Raw genomic sequence first — 27,424 nt, forward strand, 5'->3', positions numbered from 1 at the left:
CTAGCTATCTTATGAACTTTTCCTTCCTGCAAAGGTCACCAAACTGATTGCACTTCAGTAACACGAAATGCTCCCTGAGAAAGTTCTGTGAATATGTCATTTTTTTCTTATATGCTAAGTAAAGAAATAAGTCTCTTACAAGCTAGGGACAGTAGTAACAAGCAAGTATGACACTGAATGGTTTAACACTGTTCCTGTCAGCACTAAATGCAAGTGACAAGCTCAAGCTATCATACAGGAGTATGGCATTTGCTGAATCCTTTAAAGATATAGTCTCTGACTCCTAAATTAAATTCTATCTTGCAGCAAGGAAAACAGAAAATGCATCCTGAGTTAACCTTGGCAATTCATGGTCATGGAAAGAAGAGATTCTTGATGGGGATGTTACCAATATTCTTTTATCTGCTAGCACTGTATAGAAGAAAAAATAGCACACGCAGGCAATGTCTGTAAGGTACTGACAAATATGCCAGCGAATGCTCTAATTCCATTTCCGTAGACTTCTGGTACTTTACTAATGTGCTGTTAAACATTTTGGAAGAGAAAAGACCTTAACAATCTAGTTTTCTGTCTTTACTGAGAAACACAGCACAGTGTAGCTCCTCAAAATGCACAGCAGATAATGTAAATACACCAGAAATTCTGTTCATTTAGTATTGACTTGTATCAATGATCAAGTAGGCAAGCCAACATAAAACTAAATGTATTACCTAAGTTTCTTGCTATTTCCCATCATGTTGAGGCCGATTGCATTCCCCTTAAAAAGTCTGAAGCTTCCAGCTTTGCCACGCCTTGCAAATGCTTTTATGGAATCACTGCTAGTGCCAATAGTTCCAGGCCGACAACGAAATGACTGTAACAACAGAATTCACATACATTAAAATAATTGCATAAAATTAAAAGGACAAAATTATTTACAAGTTATTAGTATAAACAGTACTTTGGCCTCCTTTTCAAACTGCTTTTGTATTGAATTTCACGTAAAATACACTGCCTAAACCCTTAGCCACTAGGATTCCTTACTAAACAAAATATAATATATAATTTATATATAATAAAATAGTAATAATTGTCTAAATTTAATGTTAGTTATTCATGCTTATATTTTCATACTACAATACAAATCAAGATGGGAACAAAAACATTAAGGGTGGGCAGATAGACAGCTTGAGCATATGGTCCTAAACCATCACATAAATGTCCATTTTTTAATGCTGCACAGATGACTATGCAATATTGTTTAAGAACTTAGCATGCTTTAAAGATACATTTTCACCATGAGATAAAGAGATTACTTACCTTTCTTTCTTCATTGGGACTGAAAGGCTCATCGCTCTCATCTAAACTGAGCAGATTTGCCTCGCTAGACAGGTGTGGGAGAGGAAAGCACATATGTTGTAATCCAACAGAGTACAAGCAAAACATTTTAAACACACAAAGCGTTTCTTATTTCTCTTCCCTCTTTAAATTTAAATGCATCATACACATACTGTATTTACAGGCATGAAACCACAGGAACATGAAATAAGTGACACAGTGATCAGATGCATTATGTGAACCTGAACTCAGAGTGCACATCAAATTATTTCACAAAAAGCAAAACTAAAGGGATTAATTCAATTACTGACACCACAAAAGAGTTTACACCCTATTCTGACGTTGAGTCAAATATTTCATTAACCTGTAAAACAAAATTTGTTCATGCATATCAATGTTCAAAACTGAAAACTTCATAGTGTTTTAGGAGAAGAACTTAATATAAATAAATTTTATCCCATAGCGATTACTATCAAAATATCTCTTCTTAAAAATAACATATTCAGTTCGGTTCTACTGCTCATTAAAATGTGTTTCTTTAGTACTTTCAATGTCTGTAATCCCCAAATATTAAAATGAGGAAGAAGATTAAAAAAAAAGAATGTATTCTTTTCATTAATAGGCAATTACCCTCAAATAATCTTAAGTATTTAAATTAGAACCTCAATCACATTTTATACAGACAGCAGGTAGACTAGGCTAACATATTCTTGCTTTCCGGAGAAGCACCTGCAGATAATCCTTTCTCATCAATCCTAATAAGGTTACTTCTCTCTGGGCCACAAGAAAACAACACAATTTTTAGCCAACTTGTAATTGCATGGTTTGGAGAGTTTTAAGCAAGATCATTCGGGCAGAAATTACTTAAGAATACAAGCAGTTACGCCAGGAGTTCCAAGGGAACAACTACACAAACAATTATGGAGGTGAAGGTGGAAACATTTCTCAGCTGCAGATATGACATGCTGACTGCAATATATACAGTGACTTTAGCTCTTTATATATATTAGGTAATCACTCAAATGAATGATTTCCTTTCATGTTACAATTTATTTTTTCCACCTTACACAATACAGATATCCTTACAGCAAATAAAATAAAAGAAAAAAGTTCTTGACTGATAGGGTGAGATCTGCAGACTCCAAAACTTCAGGAAAGAGAAACTCTGAAACTTCTGGAAACTCTGAAACTGTGCAAACTGTTGCCTTTGATATGGCAAGAATGATGTAAATGTCAACACACAGACAGTGGCACATTGCTGTATTTCCCCTTCATTTACAGACCACCACAATTCTAGGTGCTCAATGGAAAATGAACAGCGTAGTGGATCATCAGTAATTTCAAACAAAGACAAAAGAGTACAGTTGTACTTCTGTACAGACTACACATGGATATTAAAATTCTAAAATACTGCAACATTTTTTAAACTCTGTTTCAGGAGAGATTATTCTTTCAAAGAAGGCTCACTGAGCCTTCTCTACCCTTCATCAGAAGACAACAAATTTAACAATTTCAGAAGTTTTCCAGATCCTAAAGAATAAAGAAAAACCTGCAGCACAGATATGAACAGCAACCTACGGTATCTGCAGCTCTGGCATTCACCTACTGTACTGACCTAGCCAGATCATTTCACCTCTAGAAACATTTTCATTCTTCAGCTTCAGTTCATACAAAAGTCAAGACGATTTTCAAAATGCCTTTGTCCTGTGGCTACACTTTTAGGATTTCAACATGCCACAATACTGCAACCACTTTAACAAAGGGCATTTGAGGGGGATGCTGAGAGAGAAGGCAACACACTGCAAATCATAGAATCAGCTGGGTTGGAAGGGACCTCAGAGATCATCAAGTCCAATCCTTGCTCCACTACCACTGCGGTTACTAGACCATGGCACTAAGTGCCACATCCAGTCTCTTTTTAAAAATCTCCAGAGATGGAGAATCCACTACTTCCCTGGGCAGCCCATTCCCTTGTCTGATCACCCTCTCTGGAAAGAAATTCTTTCTAATATCTAACCTAAACCTCCCCTGGCACAACTTGAGACCATGCCCTCTTGTCTTACTGATAGCCGCCTGGGAAAAGAGACCAACCCCCACCTGGCTACAACCTCCTTTCAGGCAGTTGCAGAGAGTGATGAGGTCTCCCCTGAGCCTCCTCTTCTCCAGGCTGAACAGCCCCAGCTCCCTCAGCCTCTCCTCATAGGACTTGTGCTCAAGTCCCTTCACCAGCCTAGTTGCCCTCCTCTGGACCTGCTCCAGCATCTCAATATCCTTCCTGAACTGAGGGGCCCAGAACTGGACACAGTACTCCAGGTGTGGCCTCACCAGTGCTGAGTACAGGGGAAATTAACAAAACACTGAACCAGTGCTTAAATCAAAGTGAACAAGTATCTCTTATGATGCAACATGACTAGAAAAATATCAGGGAATTGAAAATTTTAAACCGTATCTTTAGATCTCAAGGAATGCGAAGTATATGCAAGCGCTAGGCTTGCCTGCAAGGGACAGAGCTTTGAGCCCTGTGGACATGGCTAAGATGCTGTTCTATACCACCCACATCATCACTGGGGGGCATGGCTTCCAGGGGGGAAGGAAAAACAAACCAGAAGTTCACCATTTTGTTCAGTTTTCTTCCTTAAGAAAGCTGCTGGGACCCAGCACTGCAGACTCTGTCCCTCTCCTGCTGCTGCCTGTCCCTCTCCTACCGCTGCCCGTCCCTTCTATCCCCTGGGAAGAACGCAACTCCAAGGGAAGAACGCAACTCCAAGCGGCCAAAAGAGCTGAGCCCATGTGGTGCTGCGACCTTAAAACACCCATCCATGACAGCCCACCGCGGCACCAGTGCGAGAAGCAGCCGTGGGGAACGGAGTGGTGGAGGCAAGCCTGAGCCCAGCTGAATGGAGCCCAGCTGTGCCGTGGGCATCCAGCCGAGTGGAGTCAGGAGGAGCCGAGCACGGCTGAGCTGGGCTGGTCAGGGTGGCACAGAGGATCTGGCTTTTGGGGGTTTCTCCATCATTGTTTTTCATTGTCTTGGGCTCGAGGACAGGGAAAGTCGGCCGCAGAGAGCGCCTGCCACAGTGTCTTTGTTCGGGAGTAACCCTGTGTCACTGCTGAGCTGCAGGAACGTTCAAAATCTTGTCTTTGTCTTGGTGGCCATGCAGAAGCGAGTCAATGTGGTGAATACCTTTTGTGTGTAAAGCACCTTCTCTCCTGTATACTTCTGTTATTAATATCGTTGCTGTTACTGCGCGTTTCTTACTCCATTGCTGTTTGCTTGTTACCTCAACCCATAGTCTGCCTTTGTCCCTCTCTCACTGGAGGTGGGCAGGAGGAAAGGAGAGTGGCTTATTTGGAGTTTAATTCCCAGCTGGTGTTAAACCACCACAATGCATCAGTACCAGAAAGGCTGTTTTTTCAGAGAGCAGAATAGACAGCAACTGAGTAATGCCTATTTGCTCATGTATCACATGCTTGCAGTTGCCTGCTTCAAAGATGCAATTTATACAGCCCTGAAAAAAAACCACTATACCAGTCAGCAACGTTTTTAACACTGCTGAAATTAAACCTCAGTGGTCGTGCTGGGAGAATGCTATGCCTCCACACTTTGTCGCTTTTAACCTGCGCATTCCCTGGTTATTTTCATATTGGAACAATAATTTCTAATTTTTCAATACTTTCATTAAAATTTTATAACAAATGAATGTTAAGTTTTTACTAAAATTAAGGGGAAAAAATAGAAGTAATTTACCTAAATAGAGTTCTTTCCAAAAGGGAATGCATAATTACACATTCAAATTTAGGCACTGAACAAGAAAAACAAAAATTTCTGTTTACTTATGTCTAATCACTTGCCATTTGTTTAATGTTTCAAATGCAACAGTTAGTTAGATAGCTCAGTTTACTAGACCATGTTTTCACTACTACCTTCAAGCACCCAAACTTTAATGTGGCAGGAAGAATGTGACAAGGAATCATGGGAGTTGTAGTCTTCCGGGTTCTCACGCATGCTCAATCAATACTTGATTGTCATTGGTTGGGAGATCACGTAACATATTTAAGCGCTGTATTTAAACCTAAGTGTTTTGGAATAAACCTCAATTCTGCTCTGGCATTCGTTTGTGCCTTACTTTAAACCTCTGTTGACCACTGAGGTTACATTCCAATAAGGTGCAAGCATATTTCTATCAACTACCAACCGATCCAGCTGTGTTTCAAACCTAATTGGAATTTCTTTCTGAAAATTATTACATATAAAACCAGGACGTTGCCAGATTTCCCCTCACAGTGCACTGTGTACATTCTTTATTTTAAGTTATGTGGTGGTAGGCAGCACATTAAAAAAAAGCCCCAGTATCAGGGGCACAAGAAAAGTAGTGGTATTATTCAACTCATTCACAGTGCCATTCCATTAAAAAAAAGCATAATTAAGGGTTAATTTAACCTTAATTAAAACTACTAAAAATTAAGAACTGAGCCTCTGAACAAAAAGTTTTCATCACTTCAAAGGCTATAGTATCTTACTAACAAGCTCAAAAAAGAAGCATAAGACACCTATATAAATATGGGAGGGTTTTTTGCGAACATATTACATATTTTAAAAGTACTGGGAAAAAGCCAAACAGAAATAAATAAAATAGTACATTGTTTTTCCATTCAGCAGCTCATCGCCCAAAATAAAAGGGAAAAAAAATTAAAACTTTTGAAAGAAAATGGTAGTTAAGAAAGGATACCACAGTGCAAATAACCCAGAACCATTTATTTGTATTCATTGTTTTTGATAAGGCTGCTCTTGAACAAATCTCAGTGGAAGGTAGAAGTCTAGACTATTAAGAAAACAGTATGACAGCCAAGAGCAAACTGGGCCCATCCATTTACAAAACCACTGTGGAGCATACTGAGGTATATTTCAAAAACATTTATCCAGATATGAAAAAGGAAGTAACTATAAATTATTCAAGACACTTGAAGAACAATCATATGTAACACTAGAAAGCATCGTGTAACACGTTAATTTCACACATCAAGTTATTTAATATATTAGTTTGGCCACGTTTGCACAAGTCTGCCATCCTTCCACGTGTTCTGCTACATGAGATACGCATCATTCCCACCATTTATTCTGTGATGGACTACACAGGTTTCAATGTGTTCAACTGACCCATTGGTCTTTTTTCCTGTTGTTCTACGTAAAGGTTCCTCTCCTGTGGGATCTCCCAGTACAAAGCAAGAAAAATCTCACATCACTTGCTACTATCTTGATTGCTGTCTTCAGTAGAGCAAATCTTTTAGAGTATCAAAAATATTACTTTTACTCTTTCAAGTGGACTGAATATTATCCGTAGGCATTGACTTTGGGATAAGATACTTGTCAATTATCATTCTGAATTTCCATAACGCTAGTTCCATGACAAGTGTCACCTGTAGCATCATTTTAAACTTACATAGTGTTGAGTGATCAATAATTTTTCCAAACCTTCTTCAGTGTACAAATATTACTTAGTCTTTTTGTGTTGATTACTCGATACCTTACCATTATTAAATGGTTTAAAGGACACCTTCTTTTAAAAAAATCTATCTATTCTAAAAATTGCTTTGGTAGGAGGTCACATACTCTATGTTCAATTCACTGAAGAAAGATAATCCAAGTAGACATCCAGTACTAACCAACAACATTAGCACAGGTCTCATGGGGTAATACAAGAATACAGCCAATCCTTTAAGTGCTGGAATGTTGTTCTTAGGCTAGTTCAAAACAAACTTGTTGTGTGTCTGCCACTAAGAGGGCAAAAAGCTGTGACAAGGTCAGGCACTATAATACCAGTGCCTCAACAACAACCATGAGATGCATCCAGCTGCTCGCTTCAGACTTGCAGTTCTCTCCACAAAGACATGCAGCAAGATTCAAACATTGTAGTAAATATGAGCACACCATAGCAAATAAGAACGACATATTTAAGTAATTGTCAGAATACCTACTTACTGCACAATATACTCAAAATATTGGGGGGATGCAAAGCTTTATGCTGGAACAATTATATGAAATGTTCTAAGGCTAAAGGGAATTTAGAAGAAAAAAGGACAGTTTACTGGTGTTTGTTTTCTAAATATTCCCTTTTGTCAGTGTTTTCTTATATAAAATAAAAATGCATCAGAAAAGCAAAATACATAAATTATTTCAAAATGCTCATAGCCCACTATGCCTTTAAGACAAATAAACCCAGGTATTACCAAAAGTAAATACATGGGCAGCTGAAACTGTGTAGCTGTTCGGAGGGAGTGAGAAGCTGCCTCAAATGGTATCAGAGGATGGGTAAGTAAAAAAGGCACGATCTCCAGTTTAAATCAATTTTCAACTACTCTTTTATCTCTGTTTCCAGATAAGATTCTGCATAATTCAAAGATATAAAAGCAAATTACTGATCTAAGTAGGTAATAAAAATTCAATTCTGGCTACAGGAAAACTGTTTATTGTACAGAATATTTGAAAGGAATGAAAAATCACCCAGACATACAATCTTAAAATCAAATACAATTATATGAAACATATGTTCCATAATAATTTTTCTCTTTTTTTCAGCATCACTACTCTATACCTATCTCATTCTGTGTTCATAAGTCAACATCAGCTGGAGATGGACAGAAAACAGCAGTAAAGTATGAGAAGAAAAAAAGCTGTGAGGCTTACAAATGTGAGTTAGTTTTATTTCTGAAGGCAAAGACTAACTGTATGGTATGTACTGCCCTTATACTTAAAACATATTACTGTGCACCAGAAATGGATGTAAAGTTGCTAAGGAAAAAAGCTAGTTTAATTTTATAAAACTAAAACGCCCTTAATTTGTGAACCTTTCAAAAAAATGGTTTTAACTTCTGATACAGCTCTTTGACAAGAGCTCTGAATGCCTCCCTCACAGTTCAATGAATTCCTGAACTAATTTTTTAATGACTAAAACTTCACATTTCTTAATGTTTTAATAAGATTACAGCATAGCCTGCTGCTGCAGCCTATGTGGTTGCATGTCTACTTTACCATCTCCCTTCCAACACAGAGAATTTGGCAGAATATGACAAGATACAAATTCATATATGAATATTTTTGTACTTAATCACAGGATTCAGTGTTTTCTTACTAGAGAACCACAGCATACTTTTTAAACTTGAAGGTTCTAATCTCCAAATATCTAAGAACAACAAATAATCTGACACGCATTCTTCGTGCATGACATTTGTTTTTTAACAATTCATTAGTCATTTTGGAAATAAATACAATAATATTGAGAAAACATATTAGTAACAAAAGAAGTCAAATGGACAAAGTATGCATTCAAACTACATAGATGGGATTTAAGTTTTAGACAAAATCCAAATATACTAAGTAAAGGAATAAATTATAATGGAACAAAACCAGCCTTAACTCTACTCAGTGAAATAAGCACAAGGGAAAAAAATCTACAACTTTTAAGCTCAGTTTAACCTGATGGAGGCACAAAGCTACTGAAGTACTTTAATTGTAACTGTGAAGTACACAGTAACATCATCACTAAAGGAAAAGCTGAAACTGCTTACACACACTACCTACTGATTTCCTTATTTTGTGTGTTGACATATTTCTTATGTGTTCCTTAGACTTACACAGAAGCTCCAAAGACAACTGCAACACTTGTGCCCTATGTGGTAAGCCCCATGTTCACAATTAATTTACATTATAATGCACTTTTATATGGCAAGACTTATCTGAAACAATTTTTCTTAATTACTGGTATTTTAAGACATTATATATTGTTTCTTATGCATAAATTACAAAAAATAAGTATTTAATTATAAACAGACATTTATACTTCCAGTAGCCTAGATAAAAGACATCCTTACTCTTTCTCTGCATCTCCTTCACTTTCTTCTGCATGATCAAAGCTCCAATTACTTTTAAAACCTCCATCTCTCTTGGACTGTGATCTATCCAAAGCTGAAATGAGAACAAGTTAAGATAAGTCTTGATTTCAAGCTGAGTCATTAATAACACAAACTAGAAAAGTAAACCAGATGTATGTATATTCCCCAAGTATTTATTTTATTGATGTCAATGTTCAACTATCATCTGATGAATAAGTTCATCAATGCAGTGGCGATTCGTTTACTTAAATAAATATGAGTATCTGTCAACATCTTATTAATGCACTAAGTTAGCAAGCTGTTAAAAATTATGACCTGAGGTAGTATAACAACTGTTTTCAACTTATTTCAACTGTTTTATTGAAACCCATAAATTTAAGGGTAGCTTCTCTGATATGAACTATGTCACACACAGAAAGGGTTCTAAAATTTATTACTTCATTATCTAATACCCAAACACATATATTAATTTTTCCATATAAAAGGAACAGTTCTGAATAGTCCCAAGCACCATTTCAGCATAATATACTTTTTTTTTTAATTCAACATCTGACATTGTTAATTCAACTGAATTAACATTTGATGCTAACTGAATTTCAGTGTTATCATCAACTAAGTAAAAACCTGAACTTTCTGAAAACAATCATACTACATAAAATTTCAGATTACTATGGAGATTTTCATATAATACGATGGCAAGGGATATTCTTAAGTGAGATGGTCCAAAGCATGGAGATAGTACTCATTACAGCAAGACATTGTTCCCTCTGGGTCCTAACTACTGCAACTAAGAGCAATCTCACACAAAGTCTGTATGACAAACTATGCAGCTGCTTTGATTTTGGTACAATTTAAATGCGTCTTTTCTTACTACATTTTTCTTTACGTTGTTGGAAACGCACTTAGAATTAATAAATGCAACTTCGATAGAAAAGAATAAGAAAATCACAACCAACAATAGATGTCTATGGCAAAGTATAAACACTGCCCACAGAAATATTTATTACATTTTCAACCTCTGCTTCCATCTACTTGCATCTACTGCATGCTTCCTGAGCCAGGGGTCATATTTTTGTTTTTAACAGCTATTCCCACCTTCTTCTTCTCCCTGCTTGCTTTTTTAATCAAACCTTCTTTAAAGAATCAACAGCATCTTGCAGCAGAGAGTACCTCCGCTTAATTATATGATGACGTATCTCCTTTAGTTTGTTCTGATTCAAACTGGTACCTTTTGCTCTTACTTAGTACTCTACTCCTTCACTCCATATACTTAGGAAGACACTAATAAGTAATCCTTCCCTATTCCCTCATGATCGCATAGATCCCTGTTGTGTCCTTTCATGGTCATCCTTTTCCCAGGCAGAAAAAGAAGAAGTGAGTCAGCTTAATTTTTCCTCAGATGAAAGCTGTTTCATGCCTTTAAATAACTCTCTGATGCATCTTTCAGAACCTCTTCTAGTCTACTCTACCCCTTTTGAGATGAGGATACACACACTACAAGGAAAACTCAAAATCCCATGGATTTCTACAGAAGCAACATGATATTTCTGTTTTGTTCTTTATTCCTTTCCTAGTTGTTTTTTATTTCCTTTCCCTTTTGTTCTTTATTCCTTTCCTAGACCTGTTTTCACTGCTAAGGAGAATTGCATTGATCTTTATGTACTGGATAATGCCATCTTTCATCATGATTGGTTAAGAACCACTTCAGAGCCAATCACTGCCTCCAAAAATCCTCTTTCCTACTTCTCATTCACTTAGGTTACTTGACGTTTACCTACACTAAATTTCACGCATTATTTCAACCCACATAACTCAAAAACTGAGCATCTACAATTTGCTTTCAATAGCCAGCCATTATACTAACTCAAGTAAAGTTTAAACATCTAAAAACTTTGCCACTTTACTATCATAACGTTTTCCTTACATCTGTGCACCAATGTTAACATAGATCCTCATGTAATTCAATTCAACTTCTTCTATTAACAAAATGAAACTTTTTTGCCCTCCCTTTCCATCTGTTGCCAAACTTTTCTTATAAAACTTTCCATTTTATTCAGAGACTACTTAGCCTCTCCCAAAGCCTTTTGTAAAGGACTTTACGGACATAACAATGAAATAAAATCTGGTCTTTATTATCATTTCTATGAATTTGGGTTGCATGGTCACAAAGCTCACATGTAAAGTTCCTCAAACACTTCCAATGCCTTTTAAAAAAGCTGATATCACACTAGCTACCTTCCTTACCTGTAGCACAAAGATGATGCTAAACACAAGTAACACGCTCCACCCATTAGCTCCTTTATTTCCCCGTTCCTCTTACAACACTTGGATGAATGCCATTTGATCCTCCTGCCTTATTTACCAGCTTGCTTCATGTACTGTAATTTCTTCCACTGATGTTTCGTTTTGAGTCATATATTCTATCACATTCCTTACTAAGAAAGATGATGGCATGAAGAGGTCTGTAGAGTGTTGTCAAAGCAAGTGCGAGCGATTCCATTCTTCAGCTGTGACCTTATCTAAGCCAACTTTCACAACAGGGTTGTCTATTGACCCTCCAGATACTCCTGAAACTTTCCTACTGAGTTTGAAGAAATACTTAACAATAGTTTTTATGCTTGTTGGGAGTTACTAATTAATTTTTCCTCACCTCACTGTAATTATAGGTTAAATCCACCAGCTTTGTTATTATTTCCTAATTTCATTATTCAGATGAAAGATCAGATTTAAGCAGTATGATGTTTTATTTCAGATATTACACTCTACCCTGCTGTTTAGCCAGGCCAACATTTGAGGGGCCTTTTGAAATGTATTTAAATAAGCAGGATGCATACTGTAAGCCTCCAAGATGCTATCTTTAAATAACTCCCAAGCTGGCTGCAAACATTTCTGGATTGGACAGTTTGTCCACCGCTACTGATCAATGCAGCTGTCCATGCAAGAACAGTCTTAATATCTCCGTCCTGCTCACTCAGATCTGGATCACTTTTCACACTCTCTAGCATTCTTGGTCCTAACAAAAATGTAAATCTAGAAGTATACCATCATGTTAGCCAGAGTGTTCACCTGAGTTACTTTATCTGAATGGTCACTTGGTATCTGATTCTACACAGGAATTTATTATCTTTTCTTTTAACAGGGATAACAAGTAACCTGTTACACAGGCTAAGTTGCTGACTATTTTATAGTAAGATTTAAATTTGGAACCTCCATGTTGCGATTTTCACTATGTACACTATCAAGCCCATTTTAATCAGCAAGATGCCTTCATACCCAGTGTAAAAGACAATTTCATCTCTTTCTTTGTTGTTTTCACATTGACCAGTTTGGTGAACAAAATGGCAAACTCTGTCTTTATCTCCTGGCAGGGCTGTCTTCATTGTCCTGAGAGGACATTTTTAGACTACCTGCCAGCCCCCCTGGAGAGTCTACAGCAGAGAAAAGTTACATTTTCCCACCTCGGCAGAGCCAGCCTGCCCAGATACCAACGGTCTAACCAATTGGCAGCGTGGAGGAGTCTGCCCGGAGGCAAGCCAGCCAATGAGCGTCAACTGTGGGGTATTTAAGACTGTGCCCAGCGTCACCAAGAGAGTTTTTTGTTGGTGGTCTTTCATTTTAGGGGTCCAAGACAGCTAGAGTTCAGTTTTGTTTGGGCCCAGGACACACCATGTTCAAGACCCAGTCCACCAGGTTCCAGTGTTCCAGTCTGCTCCGGTCTTGGCCCCACTTCTCGCTCCATCGCACCTGACTCCATCTCGCCTGCCTCTGTTCCACCTCTCCCGCTCGCCTCCAGCTTGGTCGGGTTCAACTCAGGGTCCAGTGTCGGCTGCTGACCCCCACGCCTGCTTTTGTCCATCTCACCTGCCTGCTGCCATCCCGCCTACCCATCCACCCTGCTCACCACCTGCCTCTGTCTGATGGTCCTCCTGCTGACTGCTTGAGGTCGTATGCACCCGGTTTCTTCCCTCACTGGTGGTGGCAATTCTTTTGTAGTTTAATTTTGTAGCTTTTTGCTTTCCTTATTTTTCCCCCTTCTCCTCCCCCCTTCCCTCGTTTTTACCATTTACTTATTGATAAAAATAAAGTTTTCTCATTTTCTGTTTGAGACCTTAACATTTGAATTTAGTACCTTAATCTCGTCTTCGTAGTATCCATTTAAAGAACCTTGTTGCAGCTGCTAACCGGACTATAACACCCAGAAGCTGAAAATATTCAGAACAGCAGAGTTGACCCTAACGTCAACAGAAGCCAATTGCAGTACCTCTGCCCAAGAAAGGCAGCATGCTGGAGCAGATTTCACTACAATTTTTCCTCCCCCACAAGCTCCCTTTGGTGTGGTTACACCAAGGGAGATAGCAATTCCAAGCCCAAGAAACTACCTGTAATTTAAACAGACAACTTACACAGGTGTAGCTGACATAGCTCACTGCTTTTTTGAACACCTGTTATCACTTACATCAGTTACAACAGGTTGCCCAAAGAACTTCTGGATGCTCCATTTCTGGAAGTGTTTAAGGCCAGGCTGGATGGAGTCCTGAGCAACTTGATCTAGTGAATGGCATCCCTGTCCATGGCAGGGGAGTTGGAATTAGATGACCTTTAAGGTCTCTTTCAACCCAAACCATTCTATGATTCTGTAAAGTCAACTCATCAAAGTCAGATGCATTTACTGTCCACACAAAGACCAATTTTTCTAGTAAAATGACTTTTCCGTATGTATCACTGGATTGCCAGAATTACTCCTTACCACTCCCAGAATATAACAGTAGAGACTTTAAGGTTTCTATTACACACAATAGCTTTTATAAGTCTTTCATCTGCTGAGATCTCATCTATTTCTGCATGTCCAAGAACCATCCCGAACATGAAACCTAAATCAAACAAAGGTTTAATTCAGGACCCAGGTCCTTTTCCAGGAAGATCTGCAGTTTACGTTCTTTTCCCCCACTTACACTGGTAAAGAAATAATACAAGCCTCATCTTACAAATGCTTAGACCATCACAACTGCAACCAACTTATCAGATACTGCAGTGTTCACACAGAAAATGTAAATTAATTTAAATGTACTCAGAATCATTGCCTTCATCCTGACTCATATTTAAGTAAATTAAAAAGAATGCTTCTAAGCTTTCTAATCTGTGGCTCATTTAGAGTCATCAGATATATTGTTAAGAGGATAGAAGCACTCATAAAAGCCTGACACAGAAATATTTTTTGGTTTACTTTCCCCCTTGCTTCATTATTCTTCCAGACAGGCTTCTATGCAAAATAGCTTTTTATCTTTCAGCTTTGATACCATCAACTCTAGTACATCAACTCTGTAACCACGGTGAGGTTGCATTTTCACATTCTGAAGCAGCACTGCATGAACAGTTTTACACATCCCTCTCACTTCCTAAAAGCTGAGGCTTCTTGCTCCTATCCTGCACCCTGTGATATGTGAGCACTGACAGCAAATCTGGTGAAGGAAACTAATTCAGGCAAAAACCCCTTGAGCAGCAGAGGAGGGGAAAAGTTTTTTTCAACCATATCAGTTCCCTCCTCTGTTCAACCACACTAGCACAGCACAGCTGTGACAGCACAGCACAGATAAGATCCATCCAGAAATGGGATTGTTTTAAGTACTAAGAAATTTGTAATACAAAGAAATTTGCATGGAATTGTAGCCTAACCTAGATTTATAGATATATATTTAGAGACCTAGTGCTTAAAAGATGCTTTAACTTTCTGCTTCCTAAATTAGCTGCAGAGGCAAAACATATGTCAAAAGCACCTCCAATAACAGGCAGTAATCAAAACCTCATAGCAAGTGAAATATTACACAGAGTAGAGAGTTTAGTAGTAAAGTTCTGTGATACCAGTGTAACGGATACTAAGTACGGACATTCACACATGAAGGAATTTAATTTCTCAGATGGCAAACAAAAACCCCCACGCCCTTTTAAGAATGTGATGTGAAGAGAAAACCAATGATAAATACAGAGCATCCACTCCTGGACAAAAAGTTCGCAAAGCAAAAGCATTTATGAAAGACCTGTACTTCAAAGATGGAAATCATTTGCATATTCTCATAAATGGGGTTTTTTTCAGGACATGCACACTGGGCTGCTTACAGTGCAGAATATCATACTGAATGACAGGACTGAAGAACACAGAACTGTGTTAGTTTGATCACTTGCCGAACTGCGTTTAACATTTTTAAAGTATTAACAAGGAGTAACAGAGGAGGATAAAAGGACAGAACTTTAAAGTATGTTAAACATGTTTTTTGTGATGCCTTTCAAAGTTTTTCTGGTAAGGTAGTGGTGATAACCACATGATGGATTAGCATTTCTTGACCTTTCGTACTGACTATCCCAATAGAGATATACAGGTACCACCCAAGGATGCTGCCCTTATGACAGCATCAGAAAACAATACAGAAGTACTTCAAGAGGTCTTCTTTACTTAAACCAGTAGCAAAAGGAATGCTACAGAGAATGGGGGCACTTTCTTCTCAAGGAGACAGGAACCTAGTGACAAAGGACATGAAAAAAACTGAAGAACTTGATACTTTCTTCCATCACCTCAGATTTCACTGCTAAGTCCTTCTGACCTCACAATTCCCCAACTCTACCAGCAGAATCTGTAAGAATGCAACATCACCCACTGTTGAGGAAGGTATGATTAAAGACCACTTAAGCCAGTTGTACATGTAAAAGTCTACAGGATCAGACAGAATATATCTGATGATGTTGAGGGAGCTTGGCAATGTCACTGTTAGGACCCTGTACATTATCTTTAAAAGGCCATGGTACCAGAGAGGTTCTCAAAGACTGGAAAAACATCACTGCCCTTCAAGTTGGGCAACAAGGATGATCTGGTGAACTAGATTTACCATGCGGGTGCTCAAGAGTGGACCAGGTTCACCTGGGAAGCAATGGAGACTGGACAAATCCCTAAGCAACCTGCTCTAACTGGGCTTGGTTTGGACATGATGTTCCAACCCACGTGATTCCCACCAGCAGATAAATAAAACCAGTGACTGTTCGCAGGTACAAAGCATCACCTAAGGCAACTGCACCACCATTACAAACACATCCAAAATGAAGCAGCTTGGTCACTCTTCTTCTTTTCCCTCTCTGAGTAAGTCTGACACCCACTCAAACTTTCTACACAAGTAAAATAATTCAAATAACATCAAAAGCAGGTTCACCCAATAAATGGGGAAAAAAAGAAACAAACAAAAAAGTAATTTTTTTCATCTCTATTCATATTATTATGAATATAAATAATTCTTTACTTACATAAGATCACTATTGCTAGACTGGAGACATACTAAAATTCAGAAAGGAAGAACGAAGTTTCATTGTTTCTGTAGGAAAGGTAAGTATAAGAGCAGTATCTTCCTATTTTATGGATAAAATTACAGGATAAAAGGTTAGTATAGGCTAGGAACAATTTCTGAACTGTCAATTTACTCACAAAATGTGAAAAAGCCATTTCAAGGAAGATGACACTTGAACAAGAATTCCAGAACACAATGTCTGTGGCAAATCAGTATGTGATGTTAATCACGTATGATCTCAAATTCTGAATACTGGAAAAGTTTTAGAAGATAAGCAAAACACAGCAGGAAACCTTACAGTATATTATGCATCTGATTTGCACATTCCGTTATGCACCATGGGATCCATCTTCATATAAAACCTAAGCTTGTGCAACCGAGAATACAGCAGCACTAAACAAACAGCAATCTATTTTTAAAAAGTGCTAAAAGGCAGTTACATACAGAACAAGATTAATAACCTAGCCTAACTATCTTGAAATTAGGCAACTGATACTTTGAAAAGTGTCACATTTGCTGCAATAATTGCAACATCAGGTTGAAATAAAGCATGTATCTACATACCAAAAGGAATTAGGAAAAAATATCAAGAATTTGTACTATTTAACACTTCCGGATTTATCCTGTAAACTTTCAAAGATTATGTCAGATAGATATTATCCCCTGTATAAAAACATACAGAAATTAAATCCACAAAGGTTCTATGATCTCTACAAGAACTTAACATGCAAATGCAGGAATGGTTTGTGTTGGAAGGGACCTCAAATATCATCTTGTTCCAACTCTGCTGTCATGGGCAGGGACACCTTCCACAAGACCAGGTTGCTCACAGCTCCATCCAGGCTGGCCTTGAACACTTCCACGAGAAGTGTTTCCTCCAAAACAAGTAACTTTAAAAGGTAATTAGAGCTGAAAAAAGCAAGGCACCTCTTTGATGTTATCAATTGTTCAAAAATCACATGAAATGGGCAGCAAAAAAAGCATACATAAAGAAAACTCTCAGCAACTTTAATTAAAAAAAACTCAAAAATGTGGTCACGTGAAAAAGGCACATTTCAGAAAAATTTGAGTGGGGAATGGCCGATGAAAGAGTTAGTTAAACTCTAAGTGGTTAGAAAAAAATTTGCATTTCCCTTTCTGTAAAGGCTGAATAACCAGGGTTTCTTCCTATTCTTATGACAATGAAAAGCTTTCACTTATATGAGAGAGCAGTCAGCTGAACTGGATCTCTGATACAGCTGAAGAGTACCAGACTAGATCCACCAACACTTCCCCCCCATCTCGAGGATTAGTTTCCAGCCAACTAGCCATGAAGCCTGTGGAGCGCCGCTGTTGACTCAAGCCCAGCTGTGAGCACACTGTCTCTGGGAGGGGCAGCAGCACTGTAACTCTGAGCAGCACACAGCAGTAGGCCTGACTGTGCCCTAAATTGCTGGCACAATTCCTTGCACAGCCATACAGCATAGTCCCACACACGGGGCCTGCTAAGAGCCGGAAAGTCACCCTGCAAATTCACGTACAGTTAAAAATCAAGTACATTACATCTGTTAAAAAAAAAAGCAAACAAACCAGTGAAATGCAACACAAATATAGGCAAGAGTCTCCTGCTCCATACACTATACATTTCTACTTCCTTTGCAATTAGAGATCATTACATTATGCAGTGAAGCATGATGTATGTAATGCAACTCCAGTACTGCATCAAAAGCACTGAAATCTTTCTAATGGAAGTACCAAACTTCTCCAAAACTAATAATGAGTTTAAGGAACAGTGACAACTGCTAACTAAGCCAGAGTATGCTAAAATTCACTAAGTAGCCTGTATTTTTTAAAAAGCTAAAAAATAACTAATATCCCTTGAAAAACCAACATTTTCTCAGTAATTCCTTGTAAAAGCAGTGAAGATGAAGAAGTGCTATGAATCAACTCATTTTTAATAAATAATAGATGCCAGTCTGCTAATTGTACCTAGTTATAAAACCACTTTTCAAGAAATAGCACTCAAAACACAGCTGAAGCAAAACATCCACCTTCTTAAGAGATGATCCTGCAACCAAAAATGAGTTTCAGCCACTTCCATCCAAACATGAAGCACCTGCTTACCTTGATCTATCTGTTCGTTCTATGTCAGGGCACAGTCTGTCTTCCACCTAATGAGCAGAGCCTTTTCTAACAGTCTTTGCTAGATGACAACCTCTTTATCAATGACAGATAATTTTTTGTGGTATTCATCAAGTAAAGCAGGTAAAGATTCAGGTACAACATCCTTGCCTTACAGCAGAACTATTAAATCTCAATTAAAGGTTTACTGCCCCACTGTGCCAGCTATATGTAATCATAATAACCTGGACCAGAGCAGTGCTGAAGTTCACTTCTAAAAGTTTAGTCCCAATTGTAAAGGATTCTTAAATTGTTTCTTAAACAGTAAGCCTTGGTAGAAATAAAGTTACAATGGACTCTAGTAAATGTTTCTGGAGGAAGTGAGCCTCAGAAATTACAAAGGCAATTGTAAATATGAAACTTAACATCTACTGCATAGTTCAAATTCTCATCTAATGGGCTCTTGAACAATCTTTCTGTTAGACTGGCGTATTAAATTCTGTCATCAGCAGTATAGTCATATTTTGCTAAATGAGCCATAAAAATTGGACATGCCAAACAAATACAACATTATATCCTAAGACATTAATAAAAATACATCAGTAGAATGAATTTTAGTACAAATGAAACAATTGTATGGCACTGGATAAAAACATGCTCATGAAAATAACAAATATTTTGCAGCTGTTTCTTACAGACGTAAATTTCTAAGATTACATATTATTAATCATGTATTATAGTATTATGTTTTACCACACCAGCAGAATATTATTAGCATTTATCATTCCTAAAACATTGTTGTGGCAAGTCTTACAATAAAAACAACCAACCAACCAAAATCTCACAAACAAAAACACAGAGAGACTTTGCTCCAGCTCCAGCTTATATGGTTTGAAAACAAACAAACAAAAACCCAGGAAAGCTTCACACAGTTTCTGAATCATCACTTTTCTTTATTTATAATCACTCAAGATTCAAAGAAAGATATCGAAAAGTCTTTCACCTGAAATTATTCTTTTATAGAAATTCTAGGGACACATTCAGAAATGTTTTCTTGACTCATGCAACCCTTACAGCACTAGTCCATTAACAAACACTTTTTTAACACCTGTTGACCAACCTGGGAAGAATAACCACAGTTGGGTAATTTATTCCCTCCAGTCTCCAGCCTTCACCATAAACTTGTTCTTCACAGAAGTTAACCTGTTATTTAAAATAATTGCACTTCCCTGAACAGAATAAAGCTGGTGTTTAACTTTGGAATAGATATTTTTTGTGTAAGTTATGTATCACACCTTCACCTGACTCAACAGATCACCAGGCAGAGATGAAAAGGGGAATGTCCTACTCTTCTCACGGAGTCTGTATGCTCTCCCAATCCAAGCCACTGTCCTGTCTCTACAGTTTACCCTTCAGTGAGAAAATTCAACAAAGGTTTGGCAAAGTGCCAGTCTGGCAAGAGAGTACACAGCAAATTCAATTTCTTTGGCAATCAAGTGGTGAGTCTCAAGGGTGGGGGAGAGCACAGGTAGCTCTGCTTCCAAAATGGAGCTGCACCCACTGTGGATCTGACATTCATAAGCAAATGACTTGGCCAAAAGAAGACACCAATTTTTACTTCATCACAGCTTAAGGTCAGCTTCACCTGAAAATATTAGGCATACTAGGCTGCAGAATACAGTAAGAGGAAGCTAAGAACACATGCTGTTTAAAAATTAAATGTGTAAGATAAACTGCCAACAGATTTAATTCTACTAAGTGAATAAGAATAGTAATATTTTTACTAATGCTTTAATTTTCTTCATTTTAAGTAAGTAAGCAAGTACAGAGTATAAAACAGATTTCAATCTATATAGGAATGCCTCTACCTTAAAAAAAATCCTCCAAATTGGAAACAAATAGGTGCTAAAACATGCCAAAAGAAAAAAAAATTTCTCAGTGTGCTCCCCTCACCCCCAATGCAAGCACCTTTTAGAACAACCAAGTAAGAAGAACAATTACATTTGCTCTTTTTCCCCAAAAAACCCAGAATCTGTTCCTGGTATGTCAACAGTCTCCCTCACCACAACAGCTCCACTTTTATTTATCTTGTTTTCTCAGTCTCCTGCAGTATCTTAAGCTATCCTGCACACTCTTCCACTCCTTTCTCTGCATCACACACAGATGAAGGCATACAATGCCCTGATTCCTGAGTGCTCCAGCTGCCCTGACCCCTGACTGCCCAGCCAGTGTATGGTACTACCACCAGTTAGCAGCAAACTGAACCTTGCTGAGGCAACACTGGAACCTTCTATTCAGGGGCACTAATTTTGACTTCTGTTTCATAGAAGCTGCCAAGTTTCATGAAATTTCTAGCTATCTACCTCTGAGTCCTTTACTCCTCTGTAAACAAAAGGGTTTAAGTTCTGGGAAAATAAAAGTTACACTACTGTATTTGTTACTCATAACAAAGCACTAGCCAGGGACCAGATTTTTTACTATGACAGTGGTGAGACACTGAACAGGTTGCCCAGGGAGGCTGTGGATGCCCCAACCCTGAAAGTGTTCAAAGCCAGGTTGGATGGGGCTTTGAGCAGCCTGGTCTAGTGGAAAGTGTCTCTGCCTATGGCAGGGGGATCGGAACCAGGTGATCCTATCAGTGGGAAAGTAGGAGGCAAAATTATGAGCGGTGACTCAAAAAAATCCCATATTCTTATAAATCAGTATTTAAAAGTGACAAGTTTAGTGATTAGTCTCACATTATAGGACCTGTTACAACACAAAACTCCTCAGTTATCTCAATTAAGAGACAAAGCTAAAACTCTATAGAAGCGATGAAGCTTGATGCTGCACCAAAATTCATGCAGTCTTCCAAAAACAACATAGTACAACAGCCAAAGTTGCTGCTGAAACCATCAAAATAAATAACCCATTTTGCTTTTTTTCTGGTACATAAAACAAGAAGCAAAACACTAAAATATCTAAATAGGTTCATCATAAAAGTATCTAGCAAGCATCACATTTGCAAGCTGCTGGTTTAGGTTTGCTATCAAACCATATATTAATGTTACTACTTATGTTATTACTATCAGTTTTTTAGTTATATAAAGAAGAGTATAAGGATCTCTTCTAGCAACATTCTCATTTAATTTCTTCTTTTGCCACTAAAAACCAGCATAAAATCTGTACTTTTTCTGAGGAAAGAGTAGTGCTTTACTATCAAATCAAAGTGCCAGAAAATAATGGATGAGGCAACCCAAACAAGACAGTTACTCTTACACCTGAAGTTTCTGTATCCCACTTTGTGAAACATTATTACAGCAGAAGTTACTTATGAAAAACTACCAAATAACAAATGTCTCCTAATGAAAACTCGAAAATTGCACTTTGGATGCTTTCCACTCCAAAAAGCTGAGGACAAGCCTGGACTCCTAGAATCCTATGTCTCAAAATTAAGAAGGTGATGATGTGGAAGAGGATTGGAGCACAGGCTATTACTTCAGAATGCATTGCTAAGCATATTACAATGTATGTTATAGAGCAGTAACTGATAAATTTTCTTTTTAGTATCTTCCTACATGCTTTAAGAAGCACCCTGTCTTTCTTAATATTTATACCACCTATCACCCAAGTCTGTCCAGAATATATAAAAAATACAAACAGTAAGAAGATATTTTCAATTTAACTTTTCTGAGAAATAGTTCTCAACAAGTGGGTTTCATTCATAGAAAACAAGTCAATAAGAAGGGTCCTTATTCTTAAAACCACTGGAAAGGACAACTGAATAGTCTTTAGGTCTAAGAAGACACATGTGCAGTGCTGCAAAGAAATTCTGAATGGATCAGAGGACTGGGAGACATAAACAAGTCATGAAAGAATCACAAATTTACCACTTTTAGATAGAAGATTACTCTTAAGAAAAATAGAAAAAAGGAACAGAACATGTCTGGACATTGATGGGATCGATGCAAACCAGAGAATATTCGACAGGATAAAGCAGGAGTTTAGATACAGAGAAGGTCAATGACACCCAAAACATCTCTTTCCCTCATTTTCATGCTCAGTGTTATCTCCACTAGATCAAAAAGCACCGGACACTACTTCAAAGATAATTACAATTAATAATTAAATTGCACTGTTAAGAAAAAAATAAAGAGTTGTGGCAGATAGAAAATTTCAGGGTTCTACCTGAATATAAACTCCACTCTACCCTCCTAATTTGTATTGCTCCAGCCAGAGATTTTTCAATATCATTAAAAACAGAAAAAAAAAAGGAGAGGAAAGGCTGACCACCACTTCAAATGGCAACTCTATGACTCTACACAAATACACAAATGCAGTGTGCTTCTGTACCATTCCAGAATCTCAGCCACCTCTAAGAAAATACACCAGTCTAAACCCTTGCTTTGGTGAAAACAATTCTTTACATGTGAGCTGAAAGAAGAACAAAGCAATCCTCTGGAGTCCTCTGGCAGACAACTGTGAAGTTTATACTGCTGCTGCTATTGGGTAGTCCGCATAGTTTTCTCTATTGTTATTAGGAAACCTGTAGCCAAAAAAATGGAATGAAAATTGAGGAAATTGCTGTCACGGTATTACTGAAATCTCTTGGCAGCTCTGAAGGTAGAGACTGGCAACATTCCTTAGAAAGGAGATCCCTGAAAGCAAATTCAATACTGGTTCTCGGTGTCACCACTGTAACCACCAGAAGACTGAAATAAGAAAACAGGAGCAAATAATATATTTCTCCTTTCTTTTGGAAAATACTTTGAAGTTTATCTGTTACCTATGGCATAGAGAAACTTTAAATTTCATGCTGCAGAAGCGAAATTACAATTTCCTTGCAAGTCAGTAATAGTGAAAGAGGCAGAAAACAAGTGTTCCCATAATTTTTCTGCAGGGGTAATGACCAACAGTACTCTCAACATGCTTAACATGCCTCCTCTAAATCCAAGTGGATTTGCCTATCATGCTCTATATTTTAGGTGTGATTATCAATTAAAAAACACAGGAATTGCTGCAGATGGAAATATCAAACGTCTAAACTTGTATTCCTCCACATCAGGAAAGAATTCCCATGTAACAGGACTACTTTGTCAGTGTGAATTTCTGCATATTTGGCTCATAACTTTGAAACATTATTGCAGAAAAGTAAATTCAGCGCAGTCTTACTAATTCCACTTGCAAACTACATTAAATAACAAAAATAAGGTACTTTCCACACATATTAATTCTAACAGTCCTGACACTTCAAGAAGAGTAATCATGCGTGTCCTGTATATCAATGTATATGCGATAGGTACCAACTATTAGCACTGCTCCAGAATAACAAACACAGCTTTATAAAGAGTTCAATATTATAGTCCTGGGGTCTTTTTCACATTTCTGCTAAACAGTCTATACAATACAGCAGAAAAAATGATGACACATTAGATACGCAGAACTGGACGAAAAACATGTACTAGTATGAATCACTGTGCTCAGAACAGCATTACCAGAAAGGCAACAGATAAATCATTCAAGGAACAACCTTCCAGAAAGAACACTTTGTTTTCACTGGAGAATAAAACAATAAAAATATTAAAGGAAGCACTTTTACAGTAGACTGATTGACATATTTCTTCATAGTAACATCTGTTACGCTAAATGAGTGAAAAGCAGTATCTTACTGGACATGGGGAATCAAAATCAAAATTCTGAACAACTATCATACTGGAAAGCAATTTATTTAATTTAAATGTACGTTTGGCCTGACTGGTAGTCAACATAAGCATGACAGCACTAGAAATGTCTATGTACATGTACGTATACACACACACACACATATAAAGGTACATATTGAACCAGCACAGTTTTCATCAGATTGAGTTCAACTGGTGATAGATCTGACATCCATTTGGCCTATTCTTCATCTGTTTTACACACTTAAGGCAGGGATGGACAAAGATCTCCTCCTCTTTGCCAGCCTTTAAGAAAACACTTCCAAAAACATCAAGTAAATACTTTTTGGTTGTTGCTTACACAGACTTCAAGAGAGTCCATGAAGTATACACACTTAGACTAGTTATAGATACGACTCTAAGCTCATGTATTAATCATCATCCTGAAATAAAAGCTGCTGTATTTCCAACTCTGTACACTTTTATCCCCATTTTTGTCCCCGTTATACTTGTTCCACAAGTCTGGCACTCTCATGCTTGTCTAGCTTTTGGATAACGATGGTTCTAACATCATTAGGTTGATCCAATATGCTGGCGTACATTTCAAGATTGCATATTGCCAAAAAACTCGTGTGTGTGTGTGTGTATATATATATAGCTAGAGATATATATCTATTTATAGATGCTCTATGCCTTTACTTTTTTCTATAAAGTAAACACTCCTAATAAGTACCTCTCAAATAACATCTGAAAGCCCTCTTTTCCCTTTGCTTCAAATCACTACAAACTTTAACAGCTCTTACTAGATCTGCTCCAGTATTATCATCCCATTTGGACTTGGACTACTCTTAGAAATTTTCTGTCACCACCATCCACATTAGATTTTCTTCACACACAGGTGCACACTTGCATACTCTTAGGGTTTCTATCACATCATCAGTCCTGAAATGAACACGTCAAAATGAATGTGCCCCCAAATAACGGGGAAACACAAAACCAGTTGATTAACTCAGTTTACCCATCATGGAACACTGAAGCTTCAAATGGGGATGCTATCCAGTTAGTCCTGCTGATGGAAAGAGAACTCATATGCAAAAAAAGTGTGGGAGTTGCATATGAAACCTATCTTTTCTTGAGTACTTGCTAGCTGGACAGGTGGCCAAGGTGCACTTAGACAGTGACTAATCATCACCTTGACACTTTCAGCTGCCTGCACAAACCTCACTATATTCTGTGCAGAGTTCAGGAAACATAACTGAGTGACCGCATTTGACCACCAAACCCTTTAAAGGTATAAGGGCTGGAACATGACAGCTGTTATTAACCAAAAAGAGTTTCTGAACATCAGAACTTCAGATTAATTATTTAAAACAACAAGCAGTATTTTGTTCACACAGTACGTCTATTCCAGAACATGTAATAAAAAACCAAAACCCAAGATCCTGCAGCAAGAGAAAACCTGCAAGAGGTATGTCCTGTGTAATACAGGTATTGCAAAATCTCCAATGCTAAACTTATCCCTCTACTTGAAAAACTCTACTTACGAGTAGTTAATTTCTTTTACATATATTTTTCTTTGTTATCATCATGATAATTTGGCAGAATTTAGCAGACTATTGACCTATGCCATCAGGAGATGTGATTATAGCAATTTTGCAAGACTACAACAGCGGATTTTTGGATGTATCAGTGAAACTGTAAAAGCTCAACAGCTAAAAATATTCGAATTTCAAGAGACTTTTTGCATTATAATTAAAAGCTATACAGTAATCAAAAAATCCTCAAAAGAGCAGTAACAATCCACAATAACATCAATAATTTTATTCGTATAACAGAAAAAAAATTAGCGCTTTACAAACGCTAAAGGTTTCTTTCAAATGCAGATAATAAGGTTCATCATCATCTTCGTATCAAAAATGTAACCTCAGTCCCAAACCTTCAAAGAAGCCTTTCAGAAATACTCATCTTATGGTGAGGCGAAAGAGTGCGGGCTAGGCCGGGGCCTGGAAGCGGAGTGGAATCAGGGAAATGCAGCCCTGGCCTCCCCTCCTCGCCCGACGCTCCCCCTGCCCGGCACCCCCCGAGCCCACCGCCCTCCGAGCCACGACTGAGTCCTCCCGCTGCACCCAGCCCGGGCTGCTCTCGGCGCTGCCCCTACAAAGGGAAGACGCCGCACTCCCAACGCCTCGGAACAGTAAAAGAAAGAAAGAAAGAAAAAAGAGAAGAACCAAATCGCCCTCACTAAGCCCTCCCTCAAAAGCAGGTCTCTTTACACCAGATCTAAACACGGCACCCACCCTTCCCCCACCGCGAAGCCACCTCTCATTGTCGTCGCCCCCAGAGGGGACCCATTACCCCCCTCCGTGTACACACACACGCCCGCCTCCCCCATTCCCCAGTCTGTGCCATGCCCCTTTACTGGTCGCCAGAAGGGAAGCGCAGCCCGCGGGCCACATTCCCCCCGTCACAGCCCTGCACGCACCTTCCAGAAAGGAGCTGTCTCTGCAGCCGCCGCCGCCGCCACCGGCCATCTTCCCGCTGCCGCGCCGCGCTCCCTCACTCCATCGCCCAGCGCAGCGGCGGGGCCCGGCCCTTCCCCCGGCCTGCCCGCCCCCACTGCGGAAGGCTGGCTGACCCGCAGCGGCGGCAGTGCCGCCGAGGCCCGGCCCTCTCCCGCTCCCCGGGCCGCGCTGCCTTCCGGCCCCCGCGCAGGAGGAAGCGGCGGCGGCGGTAGCGCGCCCGCTCCTCCCTCAACGCCCGCCGCCGGCACCCCCCGAGCGGCTCCAGCCGGGCCCGGCAGAGCGGCTGCCGATGGCGCCCGGCGGGGCCGATGGGCCTGGCCGGGACTCCGCCGCAGGCGCCTCCGAGAACGCGGGGAGGGCGAGGGGACGGTGCGCGCAGCGCTGCCGCCCCTCTCTTCCATGAACGGCACTTCCCTGCCCGGACCCGCGGCTCTCCCGGCCCGGGAGCTGCCGGCTTTCCCGGCCCCCGGACGATAAAATGGCCGCAGCAGCGCTGCAGCCGGTAGTACCTCGGGCTCTCCCGCTCCCTCCTCGATCAGCCTGGAGGCAGCAGCTTTTGGGAGGCGAGGAGGTGGATCGGATAAAATGAATGGAGTTTGAGGCGTGCAGGAGTCCATTGCGCAGCGCT

At 39.0% G+C, this 27,424-nt stretch overlaps 1 protein-coding gene across 3 annotated transcripts in view; it reads right to left on the bottom strand.

Moving 5' to 3' along the window:
• SENP6 (SUMO specific peptidase 6) overlaps positions 1-26,954 on the bottom strand; it is a 72,462-nt gene extending 45,508 nt beyond the window's left edge. For 2 of the 3 annotated variants that reach the window (XM_032681267.1, XM_032681266.1), the window contains exons 1-4: positions 26,757-26,954; positions 9,187-9,280; positions 1,300-1,363; positions 711-853 (exon numbers count right to left, since the gene is read on the bottom strand). In XM_032681267.1, the coding sequence (XP_032537158.1) occupies positions 711-853; positions 1,300-1,363; positions 9,187-9,280; positions 26,757-26,805 (350 nt within the window). In that variant the 5' untranslated portion in view covers positions 26,806-26,954. Of the gene's footprint in view, positions 1-710; positions 854-1,299; positions 1,364-9,186; positions 9,281-13,610; positions 13,635-26,756 lie in introns of those variants that run through there. The other variant, XM_032681268.1, reaches the window with a different exon arrangement.
• Positions 26,955-27,424: the final 470 nt, after the last annotated feature.

Source organism: Chiroxiphia lanceolata, chromosome 3 (assembly GCF_009829145.1).
Source record: "Chiroxiphia lanceolata isolate bChiLan1 chromosome 3, bChiLan1.pri, whole genome shotgun sequence".
NCBI lineage: Eukaryota > Metazoa > Chordata > Aves > Passeriformes > Pipridae > Chiroxiphia > Chiroxiphia lanceolata.